Raw genomic sequence first — 25923 nt, 5'->3', positions numbered from 1 at the left:
GTTTGCTCTGCAGTGCTCCATGAGCTGTGGCGGGGGCACCCGTCGCCGAGGGGCGGTCTGTCGAAAGGCATCTATTACTGGCGGTGATGAAAGCAAATGCAGTCAAAGGGACAAACTGACCGTCCAACCCTGCAATGAATTCCTCTGTCCACAATGGAAGACAGGCGACTGGTCTGAGGTGAGTCAAGCCCTTTTATTGTATTCTCTTTGATAGTTTTAGTGACCTATGGTGGTTATAAAGTAGGAAGATATATTCTGCAGATGGAAGAACACGCAGTCAATGTTTATATTGAAATGTTTTTTCTTTAACTTCCAGTCATATATGGTACATAGAGTAGATATTTTGAAAGAATGTTGAATTCTTCATTTGTTAGTTTCAGGACAGTTACATAAGGCTTGTGCACATACATTTGCTCACTATAAAGATAAAGGAGACTCTTGTGTGAATTCTGTATTTATATTTAGAAGTTATCTGGACCAAATCTTATATCCCAGTGCTGATTATGCATGTCTCAATGTCTTGGTCTCAAAGAGTTACTCCCCTCCCTCCATTACAAATGGGTGTTGGGAAAGTGGAGATTGTGGGGTAAGGTCATACTGCTGCACCGTTTGTACACTGTAGAGTAAGGAGCTTGCTAAACTGTGGGCTACATTCCAGGAATTTTTTAGATCTCCCATGTGGTGTTGCCAAAACACTTACACCGTTCTATATACATTAGTGTGCTCACACACTTACCACAGTGATTTGCTGTAAAGTCCACATATCTTTCTTTATTTTACCCCAAACAAAATTCCCTGGAAAGAACTTAAATCCCAAACGATTCAATGCTTATTATAACCAGAGGTAATGTGCTATTCCCTTTATACTGCACTGCAATATGAAGTGAAACATTTATCTTTCAGTGCCTTGTAACATGTGGGAAAGGCTACAAGCACCGTCAGACATGGTGTCAGTTTGGTGAGGACCGTCTAGATGATCACTTTTGTGGATCATCTAAACCTGAGTCGGTGCAGACATGCCAGCAACAAGAGTGTGCCTCGTGGCAAGTTGGGCCATGGGGACAGGTGAGTCACCCCTGTGTTTGCATGATGTTCAGTGTACAGCAGACACATTTTTCCTTAAGGTTCACAAAATTTTGGAAGTTTGTCTGTCAAGATTAGAGCTGCTGATGTTTAATAAACAAATTATATGTCAGAGCAGTTGAAACAGCAGACTTAGGCAGGATGATATCACCTGATTGACAGTAATGCCTCATCCTCACGGGTTCATCCCGATGACAAGCATTTACCAGAGTAAAAGATCAAACTGTTTCACATCTTCTGTTGCATCAGGAAATAAGAATTAGACAGCATTATGTTGTAAAGCATCATTAGCAACCTTTTTCTTTGACATGAACTCGGTATATTTTCTAACATTGCATTGCATTTAATATGTCGAAACACGTTGTTGATGTTCCTCATCAGAGCAGCAGCATGTTTCGTTTTGCATACAGCTTTGCCAACACTGTTTCACTGTTTCACATTTGAGTCACAATCTGAAGCAACGTGAGTAACTGAACTTGTTAGTTACTAGCTAGGAAGGAGTTTGCTGGTTAGTATGTCTGTGAAAATGAAACAAAAAATATGCTAACTGACAGGGATTGGTGATTTTTAAAAGGTTAGCTCTGATTGAAGTTACAAGCAAATCAGCACTCTTTCAAACCTAAAAAGCACCCTCAGGGTGGGAAAATGACCTACATCTGCACCAAAACACAGTGTTTCACAAAAATCCACCCAGTAGTTTTAGGTAATTTGGCTCATGTCTAACATATCTGAAACTGGGTTGCTTAGAAAATCATAATGAGTTATTCAGTTTACTTTATTAATTGCCTGTTCCTACAGAAAATGAAGAGTTGCTTTTTCCAAACAAGGAAAAAGCAAGAGGACATCTCAGTCGCTTTTTCTTCTAAGAACCCTAACTAGTTGGTGGGAATTAGCACAGTAGATGACGTTTGTTGTTATTTCTCTGATTAATTCTTCCCAAATGTAAACCACAGGGAGGACACAGATAAGCAAAGCTCATAAAACAGCCCCGATCCCCCTCCTCTTTAAACACAGAGCACATCTTGTAGAATTAACAATACAGCATATATAGGCATCGTGGATAGCCCTGTTTTTTCAGATAGCTTTAAATGAAGATGCATCCGGGGGAGACTGTGTCTTTGGGCAGTTTCAGTTTGTGCATTTGCACACAGAACTTAACACCCAAAATATGTGAAATATTTTTGTGCCTCCCATCAGAGGATGTGTGCGTGGTAAGGTGTATTTGAAGTAGTTTAGTGAAGCGTGGTCAAATGGTAGCTGAAGCTGCCGCCACACAAGTTTGACCCTGTTTCTCTGAGGGCAATGAGCCAGAAGCAATTGCTGGGTTTTAGCCTTTGACTTAGCTACAGTGGAAAAATAATCTGTGTAATGTATATGATTTATTCATTTATTTAATATTCGAGAATCTTATCACTACTGACAGTCTTATTCATACCGCTGTGGAGTTTTATTTATTTCGTATGGAGGTATTCTTGCCTTAATGAACCATCTGCTTTTTGCTTGCCTTCCCTGTCTTTGCTAATGTTTCCCTACCACTCCCTTTTTTTTTCTCTCTTTGAACTCAGTGCACTACTTCTTGTGGGCCAGGCTACCAGATGCGAGCTGTGAAGTGTGTTGTCGGCTCTTACGGTGCTGTCATGGAGGACACTGAATGTAATGCTGCCACTCGACCCACTGATACCCAGGTAATCCTTTCTTCTTGTTCAGCATTTCCTCATCGTCTCGCCGTTAGAGCAACTGTTTTCCACGGTGAGCATGAAGACAGAATCTGTGGTCTGAAACTGAGACATAAATATAAAAAAATCCTCACATCGGGACGTACATCTCTCAGACAGATCCTTCAAGCCTCAGACAGCACCTAAACCTTCAAAAATAAGATAAACAAAGTCCAACTTTGTTCCCACTAACTTGCATAGAATGCAGGTTTTGAGCCAGGGCTGCAGACTGAAACATCAAAAGCAGTCCTTGGCAGGGATGCCTCAATACCTAATACTTTACTGTACGCAGTTCTTAGTACAATAATGCAGAGCTATCACAGTTCATAGTGATATGTATCTTTCTTTTTTATCAGTCTTGTTAATCACAAAAATACTCTTATCAGAGGCTGCATGCTGTACAGAGACATTCTCTATCCAGTGTTTTTGCTAGATTTTCTCAACATGTAACAAGCTGCAACATGTCCACAAATTTGCTTGTAATTATAGTAAAACATAATAATGGTTGAAACTAAACAGTATAATGACAGTAATTATTAACTATTAACTTGACAGCTTTAACTCTTTTTCTTCAAATAATCTTTCAAATTTGGATGCTAATATGGAGGGTAATATGGATGCTGATTAATATTTAGGCGGGTGGCTGCCAGAGATTGTTGCAAAGGCTGCTAGTTATTCTGGACTTGGACAGTTTTTTTAGGTTATAGGTCTGTATTAATTTACTCTGAGTTCGAATATGACCCATGTCTCATGAGAAAAATGATCTCTCTTAGCTAAAAACGATTGTACAATTTCAGTTTGTTTTGCAACTATCCTCAACCAGTCACCTGAAATTCAGAGGCGTGAGTGATGTTGGAAAATTTCACTCAGGTTACTTATATGTGTTGTTGTTTTGCCTGTTTTCTTGTTCAGTGACACACACACCAAAGAAACTTACAGTATTTTGAGCTCAATAAGAATTTTGTTTGGTTAGCGTGGGGTGTAAACCCATTTCATAGGGCTGAGCATGCAGACTCTGGTTGAGGCCCCCCTCTAGTTGCAGCAGCTCTTAATTCCGGTGCCTGGGGCGGCAGAGACTGGTGACCAGTGACCCTGAAGCAGTTGCCCCACCTCGTCGCAATTCTGATCAGCCAGCCATGAAGTGGGCCACCAGGCCGCTAGTCCCACCACCATCCGCCACCAGGCAGGACTTAGAAATAGAGGGATGGATTGGTTTTTGAGTACAAGGAGGAGAGGGGTATAATTTCCAAGGTTGGATTGGAGAAATTCTCCAAATAAACCATTTGTTTGGTTTTCTCATGTTTGTTAAAGCTCTGAATTTATACATACATTATGAGAGCATGGCAGAAAGCATGTGACTAAGTACCTTTAGTGCTGCCATGAGACCTATTTGTTTCTTTTAGGAGGCAGAGTGTGGAATGTGTAGTCTACCCAGTCTGTGCAACCTGATTAAGGTCCTCACTCCTACAGACAGGGTCAGAGGGCATGGGGGTGGGGAGAAGAGGAGAGGGTGGAAGGTAAGGGACAAGGGGTTGGAGTAGGGGTGGAGTTTATGACCACACCACCATGGGCATTGGAGCCCTGAATACCACTCCACTATGACCTGTTATGACAGGGATCAGGGCTTTATGCTGAGTGGCTTACTGCCACAATCCATAGTTTGAACTGACAGGGCAGACCCAGTTAATGCTGTTTTAGTAAGGTGGGGAGGGTGTGGGAGGTTGAGGGGGAGTTGATGGGAAATATAACTGCGTTCAAATGTAGGGCTGAAGGAATATAGTTTAAATTGCTCTTGACTGTTCCATGGCACAGCAGCTATCTCTGGTATTCATAGTATTTTGTTGTCAGGGGCAGATGTTGTTACAGTACATTCATTTTGTGAATCACTTCATGAATGGTTGTATGTGTTCAATTTTTCACAGGACTGTGAAATGGCCCAGTGTCCCAGCAGCCACCCTGTTCCACCAGGAACCAATGTCCCTTCTCACCAGGACCACAAAACCCAGTGGCGGTTTGGTTCCTGGACACAGGTTAATTGTCTTCTCACACTTTCAGCCTTTTTTGTCACTGTAATAGTTTTCAGTTTCTTGACATTTCTCCATCTCCTGACAGTGTAGTGCCAGTTGTGGCAAAGGGACGCGGATGCGGTATGTGAGCTGCCGTGACAACCAGGGTGGCGTGGCAGAGGAGTCAGCATGCGCTCACCTACAGAAACCTCCTGCTAGGGAAGTGTGCTCAGTAGTAGCATGTGGACAGTGGAAGGTGCTGGAATGGACAGTGGTAAGAAGACCACCTCATAAAGTTTTAATTTTATCTGATCACAATCTGAGAAAAGTGTCAGATTCTATCTTATTATCCTTCGAAATCTGCATCATGTAGTCTAAATTGTGTCAATAGTACTGCCATGTGGGTGTTTTTCTTCTTAAAGATTTATTTATGTTAGTATACTCACTGTGAGTCAGGATGTGAAGACAGGGTGGCAGCTGAAGCACAAGCACAGATCAGGCACTGGAGGAGAGATGCAGTTAGGGTCAAGAACAAGTGTGTGTGTGTGTATGTTTCTGTTCGCATGTGAGAAAAAGGGAGAGAGAAGGATTGGGTGTGAGGCACACATTTTTTGGAGCTGGGAGATGCAAGGGGCTGCAGTGAGGGGCTCTGATCTTGTTTACAGATGTTTCTCATCAGAGTTTTGATGATACAATACAGTCAGAGTGCAGGTCTGGTGACCATACACAATGCACACAATCATACTTCCATGCAGCTCACTCATATATCAACAAGCCAAAGGTACTCATGGACTACTTGAAAAGGAATTTTCATCTAACGGCCAAAGAACATCTCAATTCCTATTGATAGCCACACACGGAGGACACACACACATGCAACACCCAACACACATGACTAGATTTAAAAATCCATAAGAAAATACCCCTCACTATATGTCACCCACAGAAGACTCCAAAATTAGAGTTTTTCTCATGACATGAACACCTCACTGTATCTTATTCAACAGCTTGATTTAGTGGTACATCATTTACATCGATCTCATGTGTGTAAAACCATCCTGTAGTCCAGTATGTTTAGTCATGTGACAGAGTTGTGTAATCCTCTGGATAGTGTAATCCCAGCCGGTGCTTTTTAGAAGATGGCTGTTGCATAAGTGTATTAGATTTCTTTATGTAATACAGAAAGTGGACTTAGCTAGGGAGGAGCTGAGAGAGATACCAGAAGTGCTGGTGGAAGATCTGTCTTGTGTCATTTTCCTAGAAAGTGTACATGGATTCTTTCACGAGTTACTGCTTTTGTCGGTCTGAAATGGTACCTGTTAAGTAAGTCTGAGTTGTGTTTATATCACTGGATTCTTCCAGCCCTTGTTGAGCTTAGTATTAATGTGGTTTGCCTTTGTTTTTTGCTATAATTCTGCTGCTATCACCAATTTTTGAATCTTATGTAGCAGATTTAACTGAAGTTTGTTGCCCTGAATTAAGATTTTATAAATATGTCTTGACTATACTTTAGGTCCCGAGCTGGTGGTGCTCCGCAGCTACAGTCATTAGGACATTTTTCCAGAGCAGCATTGAGAAAAGTCTATCCCAAGTTCTTCATCTCACAAAAGCTGAATAGATGATATTAGACTGTAATCATCAGCTCACTGGATGATGAAGGTTCTTCAGTATCTGGAGAAAAACAGGATATTTATGTCCACCTGCGATTTCTTCACCAACTCTACATGTGTGTGTTTTTAGTGCTCAGTGACCTGTGGACAGGGAAAGACGACACGACAGGTGCTGTGCGTAAATTTCAGTGACCAAGAAGTGAGTGCTAGTGAGTGTGACCCAGACGATCGTCCTACCTCAGAGCAGGACTGTACTATGTCTCAATGCCCGTCCCGTTCCAGTGAGTCCCGACCTTTGCCGTCCTCGCCAAACACCAGCATCAGGAACAACCTGCCTCGTAGCCAACCCCACCAGTGGCGGACCGGACCCTGGGGAGCGGTGAGGCATCCTACACACAAAAGCATTCCATCACAATGGTCAGCAAACTGTCACTTCACGAGGTCAAAACAAAAAATTTAGCACGAAAATGAAGTGTTGTGCATTAAATGTAGCCTCATTTTGACTGAACCAAAACATGCCAAAAGTTAGAAGAGCAATGTCATTTTTTGGAGTCATGGCAAGTATTTAGTTTTGGTAATGCATTCGAGTCCAAATATAGGCCAACTGTTTTCTGTTTCTGCGTAACCTGGCGTGCCAGATGGCTTAGTACAAAGAGCCATCTGGGAAGCTTTAGTTGGAAACAGTTTTGAATAGACAGGTCACTTTGAAAACAGAAATTACAGATGATTTGATGAACCATCACAGACAAACCCACAAACAAATATGCTGAAATGAGCCAGTTGAAGTTTAAATCAAACTTCTGCCAAAGCCAGTAAGGAGTAGAGTGAAAATCTTTTCCTCTGTCAAAATCCAAATTCTTTGCCCCTATTTCATTCAAAAATACTCTCCAGTTTGGTATTGCATCATCAGCACTGTGGACATCCGTTGGTACAGGACACTGTTTACCACAATTGTAGTGGCTTGGCTAGGAGCCAAGCAAGATGGACTCTCTCATGATCTCACAAGAATCCAGTCGCCTCTGACATCAAATGTTTGTGCCAAGTGAAGATGACCATCCTCTGGCTGTACTGTTTTTTTCCCTTACTGTATGATGAATAGATTTTCTTCCATCTCACTGCAAGGGAGGAAATAAGCATGGTTACCAAACATGTGTGGCTGTTCCTTATTTCTCCTCACAATATTAAGTAATCTCAGCTTTCATCACATTGAATGAATGTAGCATAGATTAAGCACTAGTGTAAATTAAATAGTCCAAAAGTTCCTTTGAACTCCTTGTGAATCAATTGTTTTGGCCCTGCAACGGGTTTGGAACCTTGTACAGACTTTGATAACCACTCAAGAAGTGATGCTTAGTTGCCACAAGCTTCACTCTCTCTTCAGGCTCTGGTCTTTTAGATATATAACACCATAGAATAGCACGACCTAAACGCCACCTCAGCAGTCTTTTATTTTCTATTGTGGAGCTGTTTTTTAAGAGCTATGTCAGTGATAATCTCAGTCCAAAGATAACTTTGACCTTTAAGCTATTCAGGGAAGTGATCATAGCTATTTCTGGTGACTTTTCCTTCCTTCCTGAGGATATGAACTTTAATATAGCAGCAACAATGTTAAATCATTTGACATGAGATGTCTCTGTGGGAGCTTTGTATCCAAATTACCCATTACATTCTGTGCTGTGTGCATTTGATCTGAAAGGTCATGTACACAAGTTCATTTTGCTGCAGTTTAGTATTAGTGTCTACATAAATAAAGTATAGCTTGTATATCATTAAAGCACTCATTTACATCAATACATTGACCATTATTTTTTGAAAACCTTTTTCAAAAGTGTGCGCACTCTCGTGTTATGTCTTGTTATAACAGTGCTCCAGCACATGCGCAGGAGGCTTCCAACGACGTGTAGTAGTGTGCCAGGATGAGAACGGTTACCCTGCCAACAGCTGTGAGGATGACAGCCGACCCAACGAGCAACAGTCCTGTGAGTCAGGGCTGTGTCCTCAGTGGATCTATGGCAACTGGGGAGAGGTGAGACAGACACCACTTTAGCATCCTCAAAAGTGCAAAAGCTTGGATGATCATTTACATTTGAATGTAGACTATGTGTCAGAAAAAGGCCAATGCGTATGAAAAAACTACCCTAGTTTTGTCTTCACACTTTCGAAGAATTTTACCTCAGTGCTGTTAAACACAACCTCTCCTCCTACTGTCCTCAGTGTACTAAGCCATGTGGAGGTGGGATAAAGACGAGGCTGGTGGTGTGTCAGCGTCCAAACGGCGAGCGTTTCAGTGATCTGAGCTGCGAGATCCATGACAAGCCACCAGATCGAGAGCAGTGCAATACTCAGCCGTGCCCTTCTAGCCCCCACTGGAGCACAGACCCATGGAGCTCGGTACGCTCATAAAAAATACTCTTTACTTTGTTCTACAACCTCACATGTTTTGAAGCACCCATTGTCTTACTCGTTCACAAACAGTCTTAAAGGGGCAGGCTGACTTTGGTGCTTTTGCACTGGAGATGTTACACTCCAGCTTCTCTATTCTCACTTTTAACCCCCTCCACTTCCTGCTCCCTTTCTGGTGCCTGCATTTGTTCAACGTTTCTTCAAGACAATCAGAAAGTATTTTTCTGTTGCACTTGAATGACAAAGATAGCACTCACGTGTGATATGCCAAAAAAACAACAAAAAAACGTACAACATCAAAAATACTTCAGTGACAGCTGTGACCACAAGAATAGAGGAACGTTTTTGTCAGTCTTGGTTATCATAGAACTGTTGTTGTTGAGCCTTGTATTAGTCTTTTAAAGATTCAGGATCACTTTGTATCACAATCAAAGTTAGTTCTGTAAAATAATGTTTTTTAAAGATAATTTATTAAGATATTTTTCCTTTTTATCTCATGTATATAGCATTAACTTTCAAAATTGATTTATTTTGTGTCTCTTAGCTCTTTATATTCGCACATTTAGCCAATCACTGTTCATATGCAAATACTGATGAATGTTTTTGTATATCAGGAATATACAGTACGATGCCTTGTTTTTTATTATCCAAAGAATGGCCCATAGTATTCGTATATGAGGTGCTAGCTCAATATAAGTTCTGTAATGAACATTAAACGCACCAACTTACATAGGACATCACCTGGGCTATGTAACATGTAAACATTTATGTTCTGTATAAATCTTTGAAATGGCGATTGTATCAAGAATTCAGTTTGTCTCAAGGCGCATGTGGTTTTTTTGAGAGGTTACTAATCTTGTTTAGACACTTTATTTTACAGTTTATGTGTTCATCTTCTGCTATGAAACCATCCAAAGTGTTTTCCCAAACTGATATTGATGCTCAAGCAGACATGTAAACTCTTCAGTGGCTGAAATGTCTGATATCAACTTTAAACACCAGCAAACAGCAGCTGTACAAGCACTGTAAAACAAAGTGTCTCACTGAGTTTGTGGTAATTAGAACTAATAGCCATTGTATTCCAGTTGCGTGGATGGTTTTCACCCAGAATTTCTTAGTGTGGCCAAAACAATAGTTTGAAAGCTCTCTGCTTCAAAGGTGCTTACTATGAGTGTATTTATATTGTGTTAGTTGTTTGCTTTGTACAGTACTAGGAGTTGCTACATATGTTTTGCTATGCTATGCTCAATAATACCTCACTTGGAACAAAACATAACTCATCTAGCCATTTAACAGTGATAACCTTCACTTCAGAGGTGCTTTGGCCAAATAAGGGAGATAAAGGATATAAATATCAAAAATGAACCATCACATTTTTGGTTGGTTAGGTGTTCCTTGTTGCGTATTGCTGCCTCCTCTGTAATTTTGTTTCTTTCATTAAGCAGTTTATGCACTGATCAGATTGATCAGCTAAACGCATGAGTGTGTCACAATACAATGAAGTAATGTTCAATTGTCTTTGATTGTCCATCAAGTAATTTGCTAAAAGGTTAAAGAGAATGGGCTGTTAATGTCGTACTTTGAACATGTGACACCTGTGACCACAGGGGAAGTTAATGGTGTTTTGTATGCAGAGCTCCTATTCTGAGCCAACCTAATGTGTCTACCTCAGTCTCTGTTAGGATTGCCCCCCCTACCATATATGCCTCTCCCTTGCTCTGGAGGGACTTTGGCTGGCTAAGATAAAGCATAAGTTGTTGTGGCTGTCCAGTTCAGTCGGTGGCCCTAAACACAGATCTGAGGTGTGTGTCATCTCCCACCTTTATTATGCTTCTCATCCCTTTGGAGGACAGTGGAAACTGATCCAGAATCTTGAGGATTGGGGCAACTTTGCCTGCAGCCCACCCAGTTGACTCCTCCTGGTCATAAATGTCTGTACTGACATCACACCTTATTTTAAGGGCCTGTTAACACAGCAGCGAGTACATTTTTTTTACCATACATCATTTACTAATGAGAACTTTTGCATGTAATGACTACCATGTGTGAATGTAAGGCTCTGTAAAATGTCATCTAAGCTGAATGAGTGAGGGAAGGACACAGTATTAACAGATCCAAGTTTTTTTTTTAGCTTAATTTTTCAGTCGTAGCAGTTTGACCCCTTGTGTTCATTCTCCGGATACAAATAGCAGTATTGCACATACAAACATATCAACAGGCTCTTGAAATAAGAATACTGTATGTCTTATATCCACAAATGGCAGTATTAGTCTGTTTCAAGAATATTTCTGTATATTTATGTAATTACTTGTATTTATTGTTTATTCATCATAATGTTATGTGTCAATATTTAATTTTCTTTTTTTTTAATGGATTTGTTGGATTTCTGTTCATTTCCAGAAAAGGTCACGATTAAAGTGAAGTAGAGGTACTATCAAAGGCTTTTTTTCATTCTTACTTGAATAAAACATATTTGTCACATAGCGTGACCAGACCAAGAGCATGGAAATCAAGGGAAAAAACTTGCTGGCACCTTGCATAGAAACAGGGCTAACAGAACCATCCTTTAACAGCATTCATTATCGCTAACAGCCACTCTGCTTGTAACATCGTTCTCCTGCTGCTAACCCCGGTGTTGAAATGTTTAACTGAAAATCACCAGCTCAAGCTTCATGGTAATTACAGTGTGTGGATAAGGACGTGTCCTATTTTAATTAGTGCTTAACTTATGTTTGTGTCTAAAAGCTTTTAAAAGGAGAGGGAGAAGGTAAATAGCTTATAAAGCATTCCTCCCGGCCAGATGACTCAATGGGGTGTTTTTCCTGAATGAAAATGCACAAGTCACTGAACAATATTCTTGTTATTTTATGTGGTCAGGGCCTCTTTTGACCTCTTTTTACTATCTGTGTCACTAGTTCAAAGATGTATCCATCAAGTTGAATCTCCTGTGTGACAGGGCCTCAGTATAATTCCCATTTCATTGACTTTGCTCATTCACTCATAAAGGATACCAATGCTTTTTCGGGCGGGGGGCGCAGGCTCTGCAATGAATTTGCTGGCAGATTTGCCCCTTTCTACTAGGCCTCTTTATTCTGGTCTAATGTGTCGGTGAGTGTGCCACTGAGGGGCCAGTGAGAGTGACTGGAATAAGAGGAGGTGTCAGCAAAACAATGCAGGGGTGTACTGGCAGGTCAAAGGTCACTTTTGATCTGGGAAGGGGCCCTTTCCTGCCTCATCCTATCACCATATGTAGTGCTTCTGGGAAATTACCAGTGATCCAGGGTGAAGAAAAATGTTCAAATTAATTTCCAATTACTGTGGTGACATTGACAGGAGGGTGGTCCAAACCACATAGGGCAAACCAGAGCTTTGCCTCTGTGGATGGATGTGTGTTCTGCGACGTCTTCATATGTCTCTTTTAGCGTTGTCAAATCTAAATAAAATGTTGCTGACTTTATATGATGATGCAACAGGAGTATGTGTTCAAGTATTGGCTCAATGGATAATTACAGAAGCTCAGAGAGCCTGCGAGCAACTTTTTATTTCAGTCAAATATTCTGGCAATGGGCCATGGACTGAAAATGACTAACTTTTAAAGATTTCAAACTTTATTGGAAAGCCTATGCTATGCTCCCTCTTGACAGTTCATCTAAAACGTGTAACTTGTGTTGATGTCAACCCTGAACATTAAAGGTAGTGCCTTTGGTGTAACTTTCATGGGGCTTCTTTATATTTGGACTCTGAGAGCAATCAGTCACAATAACCATGAAAATAATTATCCTTTCAGATATATAAATAGATGTTATCCTAGAAAAAAGACATAACTAAAAGTCAGTCATTTTTATTAAGATTTAAGCACAATATCCTCAAAAACAATCACTTAATATGACCCGTGTTCTTTATACCTTTATAACAGAAGAAAAAGTGTTTTTTCATTGTTTCACACAATTCAGACAAATCTAGTACATTACAGATTATATTTGGACGTAAAAAAAAATCATATTGACAAAGAAGAATGAGACTTAGCGCTCCCCTTTTTTCACAAGGCTTCCTACCTATTCTCCTCCTGGAACGAGGTGAGAGGTCACAGCATGTTCCTGTCCGGTACAGTCCCTTGCCGGTCAGAACAGAACCACACGCTGAGGAACGTACTCGTTCAACTCTGAGCCTGTCGCTTCCCATCCATCCCCACATGCAACGCCCCCTTTGATTATCCAAGCACAGTCCAGCCCAGCTCCACTCCCTCCTGTAACACTGCTGTGTGTGTGTGTGTGTCTGCTTGTCACACCGAGTTAGACTTTCAGTAACTCAGTGAACCCGGAGATGAAAGAAACTGCTGCCGGGTGAGCAGACACACTCTGCTTTTAGACTAGCTACTCGCATATAAATGGATCTCTCTTATTTCATAGTATAAAAAAAAGAATGTACCATTTCAGTTATTCGTCACCATGTTTTTACTTCTATTTGCTTTATCACATGGATTCTGTTTCACAGGATTAAAGGTAAAATTCACTCACTTCCCTTGAAAGTGTGATATTTTTTTACAGTTTAAACCCAAAGTAAAACTGACTCCTATCCATCTCCTGCTTTCCATGTTGCAGTGTTCAGCCTCCTGTGGAAGGGGTTTCAAATCCCGTAAGGTGAGCTGCGTGACCGGGTCAGGCCGTCCTGTCCAGGAGGAAAACTGCCTGCACTTGTCCCCCAAACCCAGCAAGCAGAGGCGCTGCCGAGGTGGACGATGCCCCAAGTGGAAGACTGGCAGCTGGGGCGAGGTAGAAACCTCTGGCCCTGCCTTAAAACACTCCTCTATCTTTAGTTCACACGCTGCCAGACATGTCACCTTTTTTTCTCTCAGTCTTTCCACTTTAATGCTCACCAGCTTGAAGGCAAGTATGCCCACATGTGTGAAACATGTGCAGCTCAGCCTTACGGTTTATATGCTCATCTAATAACTAAGACAGGCAACTAAGACACAAGGGGATAAAGGCCAGGGCTGTAAGAGAGGTTGAAATGGTGTGCTGTGGCTGTGACACCTCAGTACAGACAGGTTGACAGCTGTAAGGATATGCACCCCTGTCTTTGATCTCAAGTCCAGCCAAAGTAAATCTTTCCCTCTCATTTCTACATTTTCTCTTGCTTTGGCCCTCACCTTCCTCTCCTCTCTGTCCCTTTTATCCTCTCTCACTGCTGCCTGTGCCTCCACAATGGGAACCACATGTTGGGCTTTTTCTGTGCATCTGCTACCAGAGGCAATTCACTCACGTCACTGTGCCAGACAAACTCACTAAATGCACCTGGGTGTCTGCCTTGTGTTTGTTCCCTTTTTCTTTCCCTCTCTTCTCCCTCTCCTCTTTCTCTGAATTCACCCCACTGCTGCCAGCGCGGAGACACAAATGTGCTCCTTACGTCAGAGGGGATCTGCTGCAAACAGCTGTAGAGTAGGACGTCTGCCAGGAGTAAAGGATACTTCACACTTGGCTCCTAGTAAAGTTGAGCTATAGAGAACTGTGAGGCAGATAATGTGATTTTACAGATTCATGTAGAAATATTAAACTATTCATTGCAAAGTTCCTCGATTATCCGTCCTTCGACTTCACTCATGTATAAACGACTTGATATCATACAGTCATAATGTAATCCAGCTGCATTGTATTAAGATCAGTGCACGGCTGGTGGATCTGAAGCAACAGCATCTGTAAGAAAGTATACATGTCTGACATAAGTGTTAATATATATACTTCAAATCATTAAAACAAAGATGTCATGCTCTGCATTAGAGCATATAATGCATGCTTTCACTTAGCAGTTGCTGCTAGAAATAGACTATAACACCATGCACTACAGACTCCAACTGATTTCTGCAATCTCTGTGGGAGCCACTGTACATCAGTGTGATTCAGCTAAAGAAGACGAAGTTGAAGCTTAGGTTGCAGATATTAAATGTAAGATATTAACCTCTATAGTGCTTTATTTAATATGGTATGATTTTTTCTTTTCTGTTTCTCGTTTATAATAGAGTATACAAGACATAATACTTGCCTTTTGACCACATCGGACATTATCAGTTGACGTTAAGAACACAAATTATTATCCAATAAAAATGACAACTTTCTGGCTTTAGTTTAGCACATAAACGTGAAAAATACCGTGTCTAAATTTCAACTCATGAAACGCACGAGGCGTTACGTGTCACCATAGTTACAGTTAAAGGAAACGCGATTGTCGCCAGTTACAAACAAATTTACACGTAATTGAAAGTTTCACTTGTCCTTATTTCAGTGTTCAGCTTCGTGTGGCGACGGTATCCAGAGACGAGAGGTTTTCTGCCAGACTGGAGACCAACGACGCCAACTGGAGACGGACTGTCCACAGCGCTCCCGACCGCCTTCCAGCCAGAGCTGTCGCGCCGCCGACTGTCCCTCCCGGTACCGGTGGAGAGAAGGGGAGTGGCAGACGGTAAGCTGAGGCGAACGTCTACTTATATACTACAAACTGTGTGCGGGGACATGTAGTTTTCCTTCCCTGTGCTATTCGGCAGCGGAGGATAAACGCTGTGTGTGGAAACGCTGCTGATGTCGGAGGCACTGTTGTCTGTTAGGTGGCCAGAGAAAAGGAGAGGAGTGGGGGTGAGGGGGCAAGTTCCTGTTTAAAGTCAGAGTCTGCCCCCCCCCGTTTGCATCAGTCAGGTGGTTAATTTTTTTGTAGACGCAGAAGAAAGGATGTAAAACGTACACATAAACCCTTAATTATCTCTCCTTCATGACCCTGCTGCATGTTGCAACTTAAAGGGGAACTCTGGTATTTTTTAAATTAGACCTTATTTCTGGCATGAAATACGTTTAATCTACTCACCAAGAACAGTTTGGCGAAAGTGGGCGTCCTTCGGAAGCTGTTTAGATAACTCACGATCCATATAACTGAGTGAACAGGGCAAATACATGCAGCCTCTAAATAAGGCATTATCTGCCTTTATTTCACCAATACTTTAAGGCGAATGAATGAACGAACGTGTACTATAGTTCTGTTAGCTCATAGGTGCTGTCATGTGGCTACTTGCGGCAATAGGAGAGCTAACGGAGGGATTTCTACACAGGCACTCTACTGGGACCACTTCATCCACACGCCCCCCTGGAGCACAGTTTATTTACTCCTTGCTCTGTGACAGTCGGCTAACTTCACACGAGTTTGCTAACGCTGGTTTTGTGCAACATGGCAGGATATTTATCAACTTTTGACAATGTGAACACAACATTGAGTACGATGGACATTCTTACAGGAGTGAATGAGCTGTGCTGCAGCCATGCGTGTTAATGAAGTCGTCCCAGTAGAGGTGTGTGTAGATTACCCTACCTGCCTACCTGTAAGTCCCTTTGGATAAAAGCGTCTGCCAAAATGCATACACATAAACATAAAAATACCGTAGTTCTCCTTTAAAGCATAACAAGAACAAAAAAAAAGATTTCTCAGTTTCTTATTTTGAATGAAGTAGTTTTACTCTTATGTAATTGTGTTTGCAGTTTAAAGAATCCGAACAGTGATTGGTCATTAGACATAAAAAGGTAATTGTACACAGTTATTAACATTATTTGTTACAGCTGAATAACTGAACTGTGATTACTGATTACATATCTGATTGTGATTACTATCTGCTCACTGTCCATCAATCTAACTTGGGCTGTGTTTGATACTTGCTAAGTAACATTCAGCAGCTTTCTGTAAGCTGGAAGCCACAGATCCTCGTCAGTTATTAGGTAAGGAATGTGAAGCAGGAGTTTCCTATTCACTGTGTTCATTTAATGTTGGATCTGGGTCACCAAGCAGCCTGAAATGCATTTCTGAAACAAGAGTGTAATTAGTCTGGAAAACTGTGCCGAGGCCCCTGCCTTTGGGTCCAAATTAACAGATGGGTGTAATTAAAACTGCTCAACCAGCAATGGGTAACATACCTAGGTGTTTTACGCACTTACTGACTCCACAAACAAGACACGTTGCATTAAACCAGCGTTATTTATTTTGTATGTGTATGTTGACCCTATAGATCTAAGCCATGTGCCAGAAGGAGGTAGTTTTATATCTTCTGCCAGCTGTTTTACAAAGGCATACTAAAACCCAAGTGCCTGTCAGTACAGAGCAGCTTAACGAATAAATTCAAGCTATATCAGTCCTAACAGTTTAAGAGCGATGAAGACCAGCTGGCCGTTGTGACACCACAGTGTTCTCAGTGAGTGTTTCTGACGCAACTGTAGCCCATTCAGTGTTTAAAGTAGGTAAGTCTTATAGACTTAAAAGTCATAATAGTTGATATTCTACTTCCGCCTTGATATAGTTTTTCAATAGCTCTGTGGCTTTGTTACCACTAAATATGCTAAAAACACCACTAATGTAATCACAAGAACAGTAGAACCTCCTCTTTTGATTGAACTCTATACTTTAAACAGTATTTGTATTATAATGGTTACTCTGCCCATCAGTGTGTGAAGGGTTATAAGACCATTTCCAAACAATTTGGAGTCCATCTTTCTATAGTGAGAGATAATTCCCACAAGTGGAATACATTCAAGACAGTTTTCATTCTTTCTAGGACATCCCAGCTTGTTTGATACAAGGTCAGAACATGCAATAATCAGAGAGGTGATAGTAGGGTGATGATTTGGATTTGTTTTGCAGCCACAGGATCAGGACACCTTGCAGTATTGAGTCAACAACAGAATGATTAAAAACTTAATAAAAATAATTGTTGCAATGACCCAGTCAAAGTCTGATTGAAATACCACAACACCTTGAGAGAATGCTACACAAACTGATGCTGCAAAGCTGAATGAGCTGAAACAACGTTGTCAAGAACAGAGGGACTGAATCCCTCCATGACGATGTGAGAAACACATAACGTCATTCAGAAAACAACCACCTCAAGTTACTGCTGCTAAAAGTGGTTGAACAAGCTACTGAGTCATGGGGTGTACTTAGTTTTCCACATGCTGCTTCTGCATATGATCCTAGTTTTAGTTGAATAAATAATGACAGTGTAATTGTAATGTATTGTTAAGCTGAGGTTACATTTACTTTGGTCTAAGACCCAGATGATTTTTTTTCTTTAATTTTCAGACACATCAAACCTTCAAACTGAAGGTGCTTTCTTTTAAGCTTTACTGTACACTACAGGCCCGTAACCATTATGAAATTGAAACTGCCTGCCTGATAGGCTGCTGTGTCAGTTTTGTACAGGAGTGTCTGGATTGTAAGGTTACAGTGACGCTCAGGGCAGCCGTTTCCCTTGACACTCGAGTGGTGTAAACAGTTTTAGGGGAGAGAAAGTATTCTCCTCAGGACTTGTTCATATCCTCAGTTCAGGTTCTTCATCTCAGCAACACACTCTCTCTTCTCTTATCTACTGTTTTGACATTGGTGAAAACACTGCTCAATTACTCTCCCTCCTTGCTCTTCCACTGCTCTGACATATTTACTTTAAGGGTTGATGACTAAGAAATCATTTGTCATTTAAGTTATTCAGGAACGTCTCCATGTGTCCCCTGATACCACTCTTACATGACTGTGCATCTCAGTCTCAGTCTTGTCTGCCCAACAGTGCAGTAAGTCATGCGGATCGGGCCACCGACAACGAGCCTTGCATTGCGTGGATCACAGCCAGCAGGAGGTGCATGAAATGTACTGTGTGAACCAGATCCGACCACCAAACATGGAAAGCTGCAACACGCATGCTTGTGAATTAATCTGGATCACAGGGGAATGGACAGAGGTGAGCGGGCAACCAGTGTGCTGTCTAGATGATGTGGTCTAACTGAGGGTTTTGAGATTTTTGCTGTGAAAAGGTTCTCAACAGATGATAGTCAGCCATCTTGTGAAACACCATATTGACTGAAATCACCCCTGTTTTCAATGATGAATGCTATTGTACCTTCATGACCGTTTTTTGTTCTTATGCTCCCCCCAGTGCTCAGCCAGCTGTGGTCAGGCCTACCGGCAGCGTCTCATCTCCTGCAGCGAGGTGCATGTGGAGAATGACAACTATGAGTACGGCCATCAGTCTTTGTCCAACTGCCCTGGAACCCCCCCAGAGAGCTACATGCTTTGTAATCTGGACCCGTGCCCATCGCCACAGCAGTGGAGGGTTGGAATCTGGGGACCGGTGAGCGAGTCTGTTCTCCTGAAGGTTCTCTAGTCATTTGTCAGCTGCAGTGGAGCGTTAATATACATAAATACACAAGCTCTATAATTATCGTTATGTAAGTCTTTCTTCTTCTTTTACAAAAGTATGAAGTAAAATAAATAGTGCAACACTTCCCTATAAAATCCATCTAAACCTAAGGGCTTACAGGAGATCCAGCATCGAAGGCCCGCTGCTGGGTCTCATCACTTTGCCAACATCTGAATAAACAAACTTAGATTATTTCTGCTATTCCCCTTCTGATTATTTCACTGATTTTACAGTCCTGTATCTTCAATCATTTTGAGGTTTGGACTGTTTGTTGGACTAAGTTGTGACAGTTTTACCTTCAGCTCTCTGTAATTTCAGACCAATCAATTGCCTGATAAAGAAAATGATAATCAGATTCAAACTTTGTTAGAAAATAATAATGGTGGTAATAAGATAAGTAAATAACGAAGAGTGGCAGTTTAAAACAAAAAGTTTAAATTCATATTCTCCTACACCAGTAAAATTCTGCTTTTGTATTAATATATGACTGATAATAATCCTCTGATGACACAGTACATCACAGTACAACCATTAAGAAGGACATTTTCCTGTATAAGTACTTTTACCTGTAATGCACTAAATCGATTTCTATGATCATACTTGCCCAATTTTACTTTATTACTTTTATTAACACTTAGGCTATAGAAAGCTTGTGCAGTTCTTTTACTGGAGGCTTTTACTGCTTTCACTCGAGCTGAAATTGCATACATAAGACATGAGCTGAAAACTTCTTTTACTGCTGCTCATTGGTGTTATCTCAAGTTAAGTCGAAGTCTAAGATTAAAAGTTCTTAGCTCAAAAACTATTCTTTTGTAACTACCCGCCTTTGTACTAGTAAATTGCTGTAGATCAGTAAAGATTGAGCCATCCAGGATCTGCACCCACTTTGTCCTGTGGAGGCTCAGCGGCCTCTGGAACCTCTTCACTGACATAAAGTGAAACGCAGGGTAAACCCTGGACAGGTGACTAGTCCATCACAGAGATAACACAGAGAGACACACATATATGCATGACGCACAACTGAAGATAATATTTCTGCGTGTTCTCTTGTTTGCTTGTTTTTTTCCATCAACAGAACAACATTTGCTTGATGGCATTTTAAAGCGATGCTATCCACTTCTATATGTGATGAGTGATAATCAGTGAAAACTGACAAATGAAGATGAAAACAGCTGACGGTCTCTTTTCTCTTGACACTGTTGTGGTTCTCCTCCTTTGCTTTAGTGTTCAGTGAGCTGTGGCGATGGAGCGATGTTGAGGACAGTGCAGTGCATGTCAGCAGATGGTGAAGAAGGCGACACGTGTTCTCGAGATGAAATGCCTGACACCAGAAAAGTCTGCAGAAATCCAAGCTGTGAGTGCTTCAGGATCTGTTTTTAACATACTGTAGCTTAAAAGGATTCCAAGATAATATACTAGTCAAATGAAAGCATCTCAGAATCAAGTGTTAGGTACAGCTCAAATATCTGGTCATAGGTGAAATATTTATCATCAAAGGCAGATTTACTGGGCAGTGTATTTGCTTCCTTACTGTGCCATGGGACATCAAGTGCTGAGCTGCTTTTATTTTTCTTTGATTTGATGGCGTGATTTGCTGCACATGACTTAACTCATGAAATCTGTGTGTGCAGGTGTGTATATACAGCCTGAGTGCCTGTCCTGCGTTGAATGAACAACCCACTACTGAGTAGTCACTTAATTTGAATTCTTTTGTGTATTCAAGGCCGTTTACCTTCTAGCTGTCTGGACATCCAGGGCATGAATGGCCCCATCCCAGACAGCGAACACGTTCTCAGTATTCAAGGAAAAGCTCTCAGGGTAAGAAATATCATCTTATTGCCTCACAAGTGCACAAATCAGAGTTTGTGACAGCTTTTATTTGTGATGTGGAAAAGACACTTGACAGGTCTCCCTCTGTACTTTCCCATTTCTATTCTACCTGCATATAACCTCTTTGTCTTTCCTTTGCTCTTACTTCCCTTCTTATCCATTGTTTTTTCACCTCTATCTCCCCTCTCACCCCTCCTTCGCCTTTTTTACCTCAGGTCTATTGTGCAGGAATGCAGACAGAGACTCCACAGGAGTACATCACCTTGACGACCGGAGAAGGGGAGAATTTTTCAGAGATCTTTGGCTTCAGGTAAAGAGCTAACAGGATAACAACAAGAACAGTTGGTTTTATTATAAAAATCCATATGACTCCTGGCAGTGTTCTGTTTAAATGAAGAAATTCCATGGACACGTAAAGTTGTGCTTTGGTTTTCGTTTTTTGTGTTTATGTGTGTTTGTGTCTGTTTCCCAGGCTCAACGACCCCACCCAATGTCCAACCAATAACTCCAGACGAGAAGACTGTGACTGTCGGAGAGACCACACTGCTGCCGGCATCACCACCTTCTCTAAAGTTCGCCTGGACATTAGAAGCATGAACATCCTCAGTGAGTTGCCCACACTCTCACACGCACACGCCACAGCATCCAGTGCCAATGTTAATTCCACATTGCTCTCAAATGAAAACTTCCTTTCCCTTTTAATTATGTCTGTGATCTCCAGGGTTAATGGGCTCAAGATGTCTAATTTAAGCAACATTCAATTACAAGGCTCGAGGGGATTGAATAAAACTGTTTTAACTAAACTGAATTATGCTGACATTACCATTTGGCTGACCTACAAGAAGGCCACATTTGATGTATTGTTAACTACAATAAGATTTGCTCTTCTGGCAGATGTAACTATCATTACAAAGATTGATCTGAGGCCCTTTAGAAAACAGCTTTTAAGGCAGAATTTTCTTTTTCTTGAAATTAAGCTACAGACTGGCAGTTTGCTTTCACCCGTGAAGGCAAGAGTGTTCCGTTTGCAACATCTGGAGACTGTTACAGTGCCGCCAGTTGTCCACAGGTGAGGATAAAAGCAATTAGTATAATTATTTTACTTAGTATAACAGAAAAAGTGTAACTAATGATAATAAAATAAATAATAAAAACTAAGCCATTCAGCTAAGCAACAACCCATAAAACTGACCTTGGTACCTGCTATTGGGTTTAATAACTATACCTGTGCTTTTGTACAGTGTTCCACTACTGTGACAAATAATACTTAAACATGCCATCTCACTCCTCTAGCTTTGGAGTACGTTCCTTGAAAGTTCCCAAAGCAGAACATTTTTTTAAATTTGGCTCAAAGAAACAAGACAGAACAAAGCATGTCAGGGACCAGACAGTAAATCTGAAGAAATGACTGCCTTTAAAGTCTAGTCTTTGTCTGCAAGGATTAGTCTGTGTTCTGCTTGTTTACATGGTTGTGTCTTACCCAGTTTGGTTGTGTTTCCTTGTTAAGTTTTATGCATTTAAAATCCATTTGATGGGATATGTAACATAAATAATTCCATCTGTTGAAGTGATGGCATTCAGTGCTTTGAACTTGTCCTTGAGTTATAATGATGAACCGTGTAGCTAATCAAGACTTTAACCATATAGTTAATGTTTTTGACTTTAAAGACTCCTGTCTGGTCCCTGACATGCTGTGTTCTGTCTTGTTTCATCTAAATCAGACTATAAAAAATGTCTGTTTTAAATTGCATGGCTTTTCATTGTCTTTTATCAGGCTAATCTGTGGAGATATGCATTACTTCTACAATCTCATGTTTTCTATTTGTCTCTCCTTTTCTTTAGGGCCGCTTTAGGATCAACCTGTCAGGAACAGGTTTAAAGGTGGCTGTGGAGGCCTTGTGGATCTCCCAGGGCAACCATGCTATAGCCAATATACAAAAATCTGAGGTAATCCATCACACAGAAGTCCAATTTACACAGAAGAGAGGTAGTGAAGCTGAGTGGTCTCAGGCTCCAGTCTCTTTGGGGGCGTGGGTTTGAATCCTACCACTGCCAAGTAGTGTTTTCATGAGAGAGTCAGAGGCGGGGTACACCCTGGACAGGTTGGCAGTCCATCAGAGGGCCACACAGAGACAAACGAGACAAACAACCACACACGCTCACACTCACTGCTAAGGACAATTTAGAGTCACCAATTAACCTAACATGCATGTTTTTGGATGGTGGGAGGAAGCCAAAGTACCCGGAGAGAACCCACACGTACACGGGGAGAACATGCAAACTCCACACAGAAAGGCCCCAGCCGGGAGTTGAACCTGGAACCTTCTTGCTGTGAGGCGATAGTGCTAACCACCACACCCCTATGCAGCCCTATTATTGACTTGTTTTAAAATTGTATCCTTCTTTGATACTTTTTTATTGTAAAGGTGAGAGAGATACAGCATTTCGATTCTCCTGGATGTCCCGCACACATAGTGGATTGACAACAGAAAAACAAATGAATACATGGACTGAAATGTTAATGTACTGAAATACATTCAATACATTTATGGCAGAAGAAGAAAAGTGCCAGAGTAATGACTTCATCCCTAATCGATGCTGAGACATGGTCACCTGGGTCTTTCTTTCCTCCATCCTTTTTTCACCTTCTTTAAGTCCGGGCTACAGACCAATAAATGGGCATAGCCACTGGAGGGGGTTTAGTATTTTGAGGTCCACAACTCTTCATAAACTGCCCTTCATAAACTCTTGAGCACCCTCACCCATAACACCATCATCCACTTTTGAAATGGAGAACAGGCAATAGAGTGCTTTTTGGCAAGGTAGAAGCAAGAGGTAGAGGCAATGCTGTTCACAGTCTGATATCCAGAGCCAGCTGGCCAACTTGGGGCACTTCAAGCAGTTTAAATAAAGCCTGGTTATGACAGTTATATGGAGATGGCAGGCCTGTGAAGATCAGACAAGCCACTTACAGCATCCCGTGGCTTGCGGCTTTCATGTCGTGGGATAGTCCTCTCATGTGGGAGTCTGATGCATTTTCCCTTTTTTTTCATGTGTTGGTATGAAGTTCCTTCACTGCCACTTACAAATAACCCCTCTGAAGCTTTGTGATGGGTCCTTGGCTACAAATGAACAGTAACCAAAGAAAAAAAAAGCCTCCTATAGTTTTTCTGAAGACCTTCTCCTTTTCTTCACTGGAAAACATCTTGAGGTTAATGAAAGACGGCAGGACTAAGGAGCAGAAGCACTGCACCGTAGGGAGAATCCAACCACACTTACACTGAGCTGAGATTTTTGTCTGTTGAAGCTACAAACGCTCAAAGTATATTCCTCAAAAATCACACTAGGTTGTTAGCCAAGTGTGTTCTTATGAGGTGGTTTCACGGCGGCTATGTCTTATTTGTATGATATTATTGTAATAATAGATGAAATATTATTTTAATTACGAAGGATAGTCAATTTTAAAAAAGGAAAGAAAGAAAAAGCCACAAAAGCAAACAGCTACTCCCCCTCCTATCCTCATGTGTATTTAAATGAATCCCAGTTGAGTATCTAGTGTTTTCTATATATCTTTTGTTTCATAAAGGATGGTCGAGTGTTTCCTGTGACGACGGAGATAAATAAGAAAGCACAGAAATACTACTGTCTCTTATCACAGCTTCCACTTTGATTCAGTCATCTCATTTCACACAGCCAGGAATCTCCTTTGGGTGGTGCTTGGGCATTGGGGGATTATTTGACTCCTATCCACTTTATCTGGGTGTTTCTCCAATTCTGAGAAATTCAATTTAACACGATATAAGTCGTACTAACATATTTTACATAGGTTTTATCTAACTTGTGCTAATACAATAGTTCGATTTTTTTTAGTGTGTGTTGGGTCTCAACTGGCTGGCTGCCGGTAAAATATTATACATGTACTGTATTTCTTGTATGGTTATGTTGCGAAACCTGAGGTAATTAATTTCTTCTTAAAAGAGAATTGAACTCCTGAAGCATTATTCCCCTTGTGTCCATAGGATGGCAGCAGAGTGTCAGGAATGTGTGGAGGCTATTGTGGTAAATGTTTACCTTCCTCTGGTCGCAGTTTGCCTGTAACCGTGGAAACGATTTAAAACCATCAAACAGGTGAGGAAGGCACGTCTCATATACCTTAATATTTGCTATTTACTATCAGATATAGACTATAGTAGACTATAAATAGACTGCTTGAATGTGCTTTTCTGCTTACTAAATACACACATTTGCTTTGTGCAGTCCTGATTAAACTGCGGGTGTATATCCTTTTAAAGGCTGAATGTTCATTCTTATTTTATGTCCTTTTTTGGCATCCGTTTCCACTGATGTCCACAGTCTTCTTCAGGTGCTCACTGTGTGATTGCATCTCCCCTCGTTGGTGCTACAGACAGCGTGTTCAAACTGATCCCTCACATCACCTCTTCTACTCCATGTGTGTATAGTGTAAATGAATCTGGTGTAAGTTCTGTAAATAACCTGATAAATTGTTTTATTTATTGTACTTGCCATCTATTTTTGTATTGTAATATAATTTAAAGGTTTGTTGTCAAAAATGAGCACTACACAGTTGCCATTAATTCAGCATTTGTCAAAATATGCCTTCCACTTTTGATATCATTCTATTATTATAATTTCACTTTAAAATGACTCTACCTTGCATGTGTCACAGCGATATGTTTTGTTTTTTTTTCTTTCATTGTTGTAATGGTCACCAGTCCAGAGCAGAGAGGTATCTCCAGTCTGGGTCTTCTCTAAAAGCAGTACAGCTTCAAGCAGCTGTTATTCAGTACAAGGATTGCTAACCACTGAGCCTTTGTAAGTTCAGTGCAACTCTTGCTACCCTTGCAAGTCCAGTTCTAATTTCCTTCTGCTTGTGGTGTTTGCAGCTGATCAGGTCTAAAACTCGGTGCCTCAAACCAAATGAACTGTGTTCAGGCTGCTCTATCTGGATTTCTCCAGCTGTTACCTGCAGGTGGAGGCTGTTATCCAATGCGGTATGTGAGAGGGGTGTGCAGGCTCATTAAGTGGCAATTAACGAGGTC

At 41.1% G+C, this 25923-nt stretch overlaps 1 protein-coding gene across 1 annotated transcript in view; it reads left to right on the top strand.

Annotated features, from left to right (window-relative positions):
• Positions 1-25565, top strand: part of adamts9 (ADAM metallopeptidase with thrombospondin type 1 motif, 9) — a 42348-nt gene extending 16783 nt beyond the window's left edge. The window contains exons 21-40 of the mRNA XM_072382665.1: positions 14-178; positions 904-1065; positions 2649-2768; positions 4721-4828; positions 4911-5078; positions 6545-6793; positions 8279-8440; positions 8629-8805; positions 13419-13589; positions 15097-15273; positions 18404-18574; positions 18770-18964; positions 20258-20387; positions 20757-20851; positions 21079-21173; positions 21336-21469; positions 21841-21932; positions 22706-22810; positions 24883-24991; positions 25217-25565. Coding sequence (XP_072238766.1) covers positions 14-178; positions 904-1065; positions 2649-2768; positions 4721-4828; positions 4911-5078; positions 6545-6793; positions 8279-8440; positions 8629-8805; positions 13419-13589; positions 15097-15273; positions 18404-18574; positions 18770-18964; positions 20258-20387; positions 20757-20851; positions 21079-21173; positions 21336-21469; positions 21841-21932; positions 22706-22810; positions 24883-24978 — 2772 coding nt within the window. The 3' untranslated portion in view covers positions 24979-24991; positions 25217-25565. The remainder of the gene's footprint in view (positions 1-13; positions 179-903; positions 1066-2648; positions 2769-4720; positions 4829-4910; positions 5079-6544; positions 6794-8278; positions 8441-8628; positions 8806-13418; positions 13590-15096; positions 15274-18403; positions 18575-18769; positions 18965-20257; positions 20388-20756; positions 20852-21078; positions 21174-21335; positions 21470-21840; positions 21933-22705; positions 22811-24882; positions 24992-25216) is intronic.
• Positions 25566-25923: the final 358 nt, after the last annotated feature.

Source organism: Leuresthes tenuis, unplaced genomic scaffold, assembly GCF_036924035.1.
Source record: "Leuresthes tenuis unplaced genomic scaffold, fLeuTen1.0.hap1 SCAF_3, whole genome shotgun sequence".
In the NCBI taxonomy this organism is placed as follows: Eukaryota; Metazoa; Chordata; class Actinopteri; order Atheriniformes; family Atherinopsidae; genus Leuresthes; species Leuresthes tenuis.
Note: the sequence above shows the minus strand (reverse complement) of the source record. Positions and strands in the feature narration are given on the sequence as shown.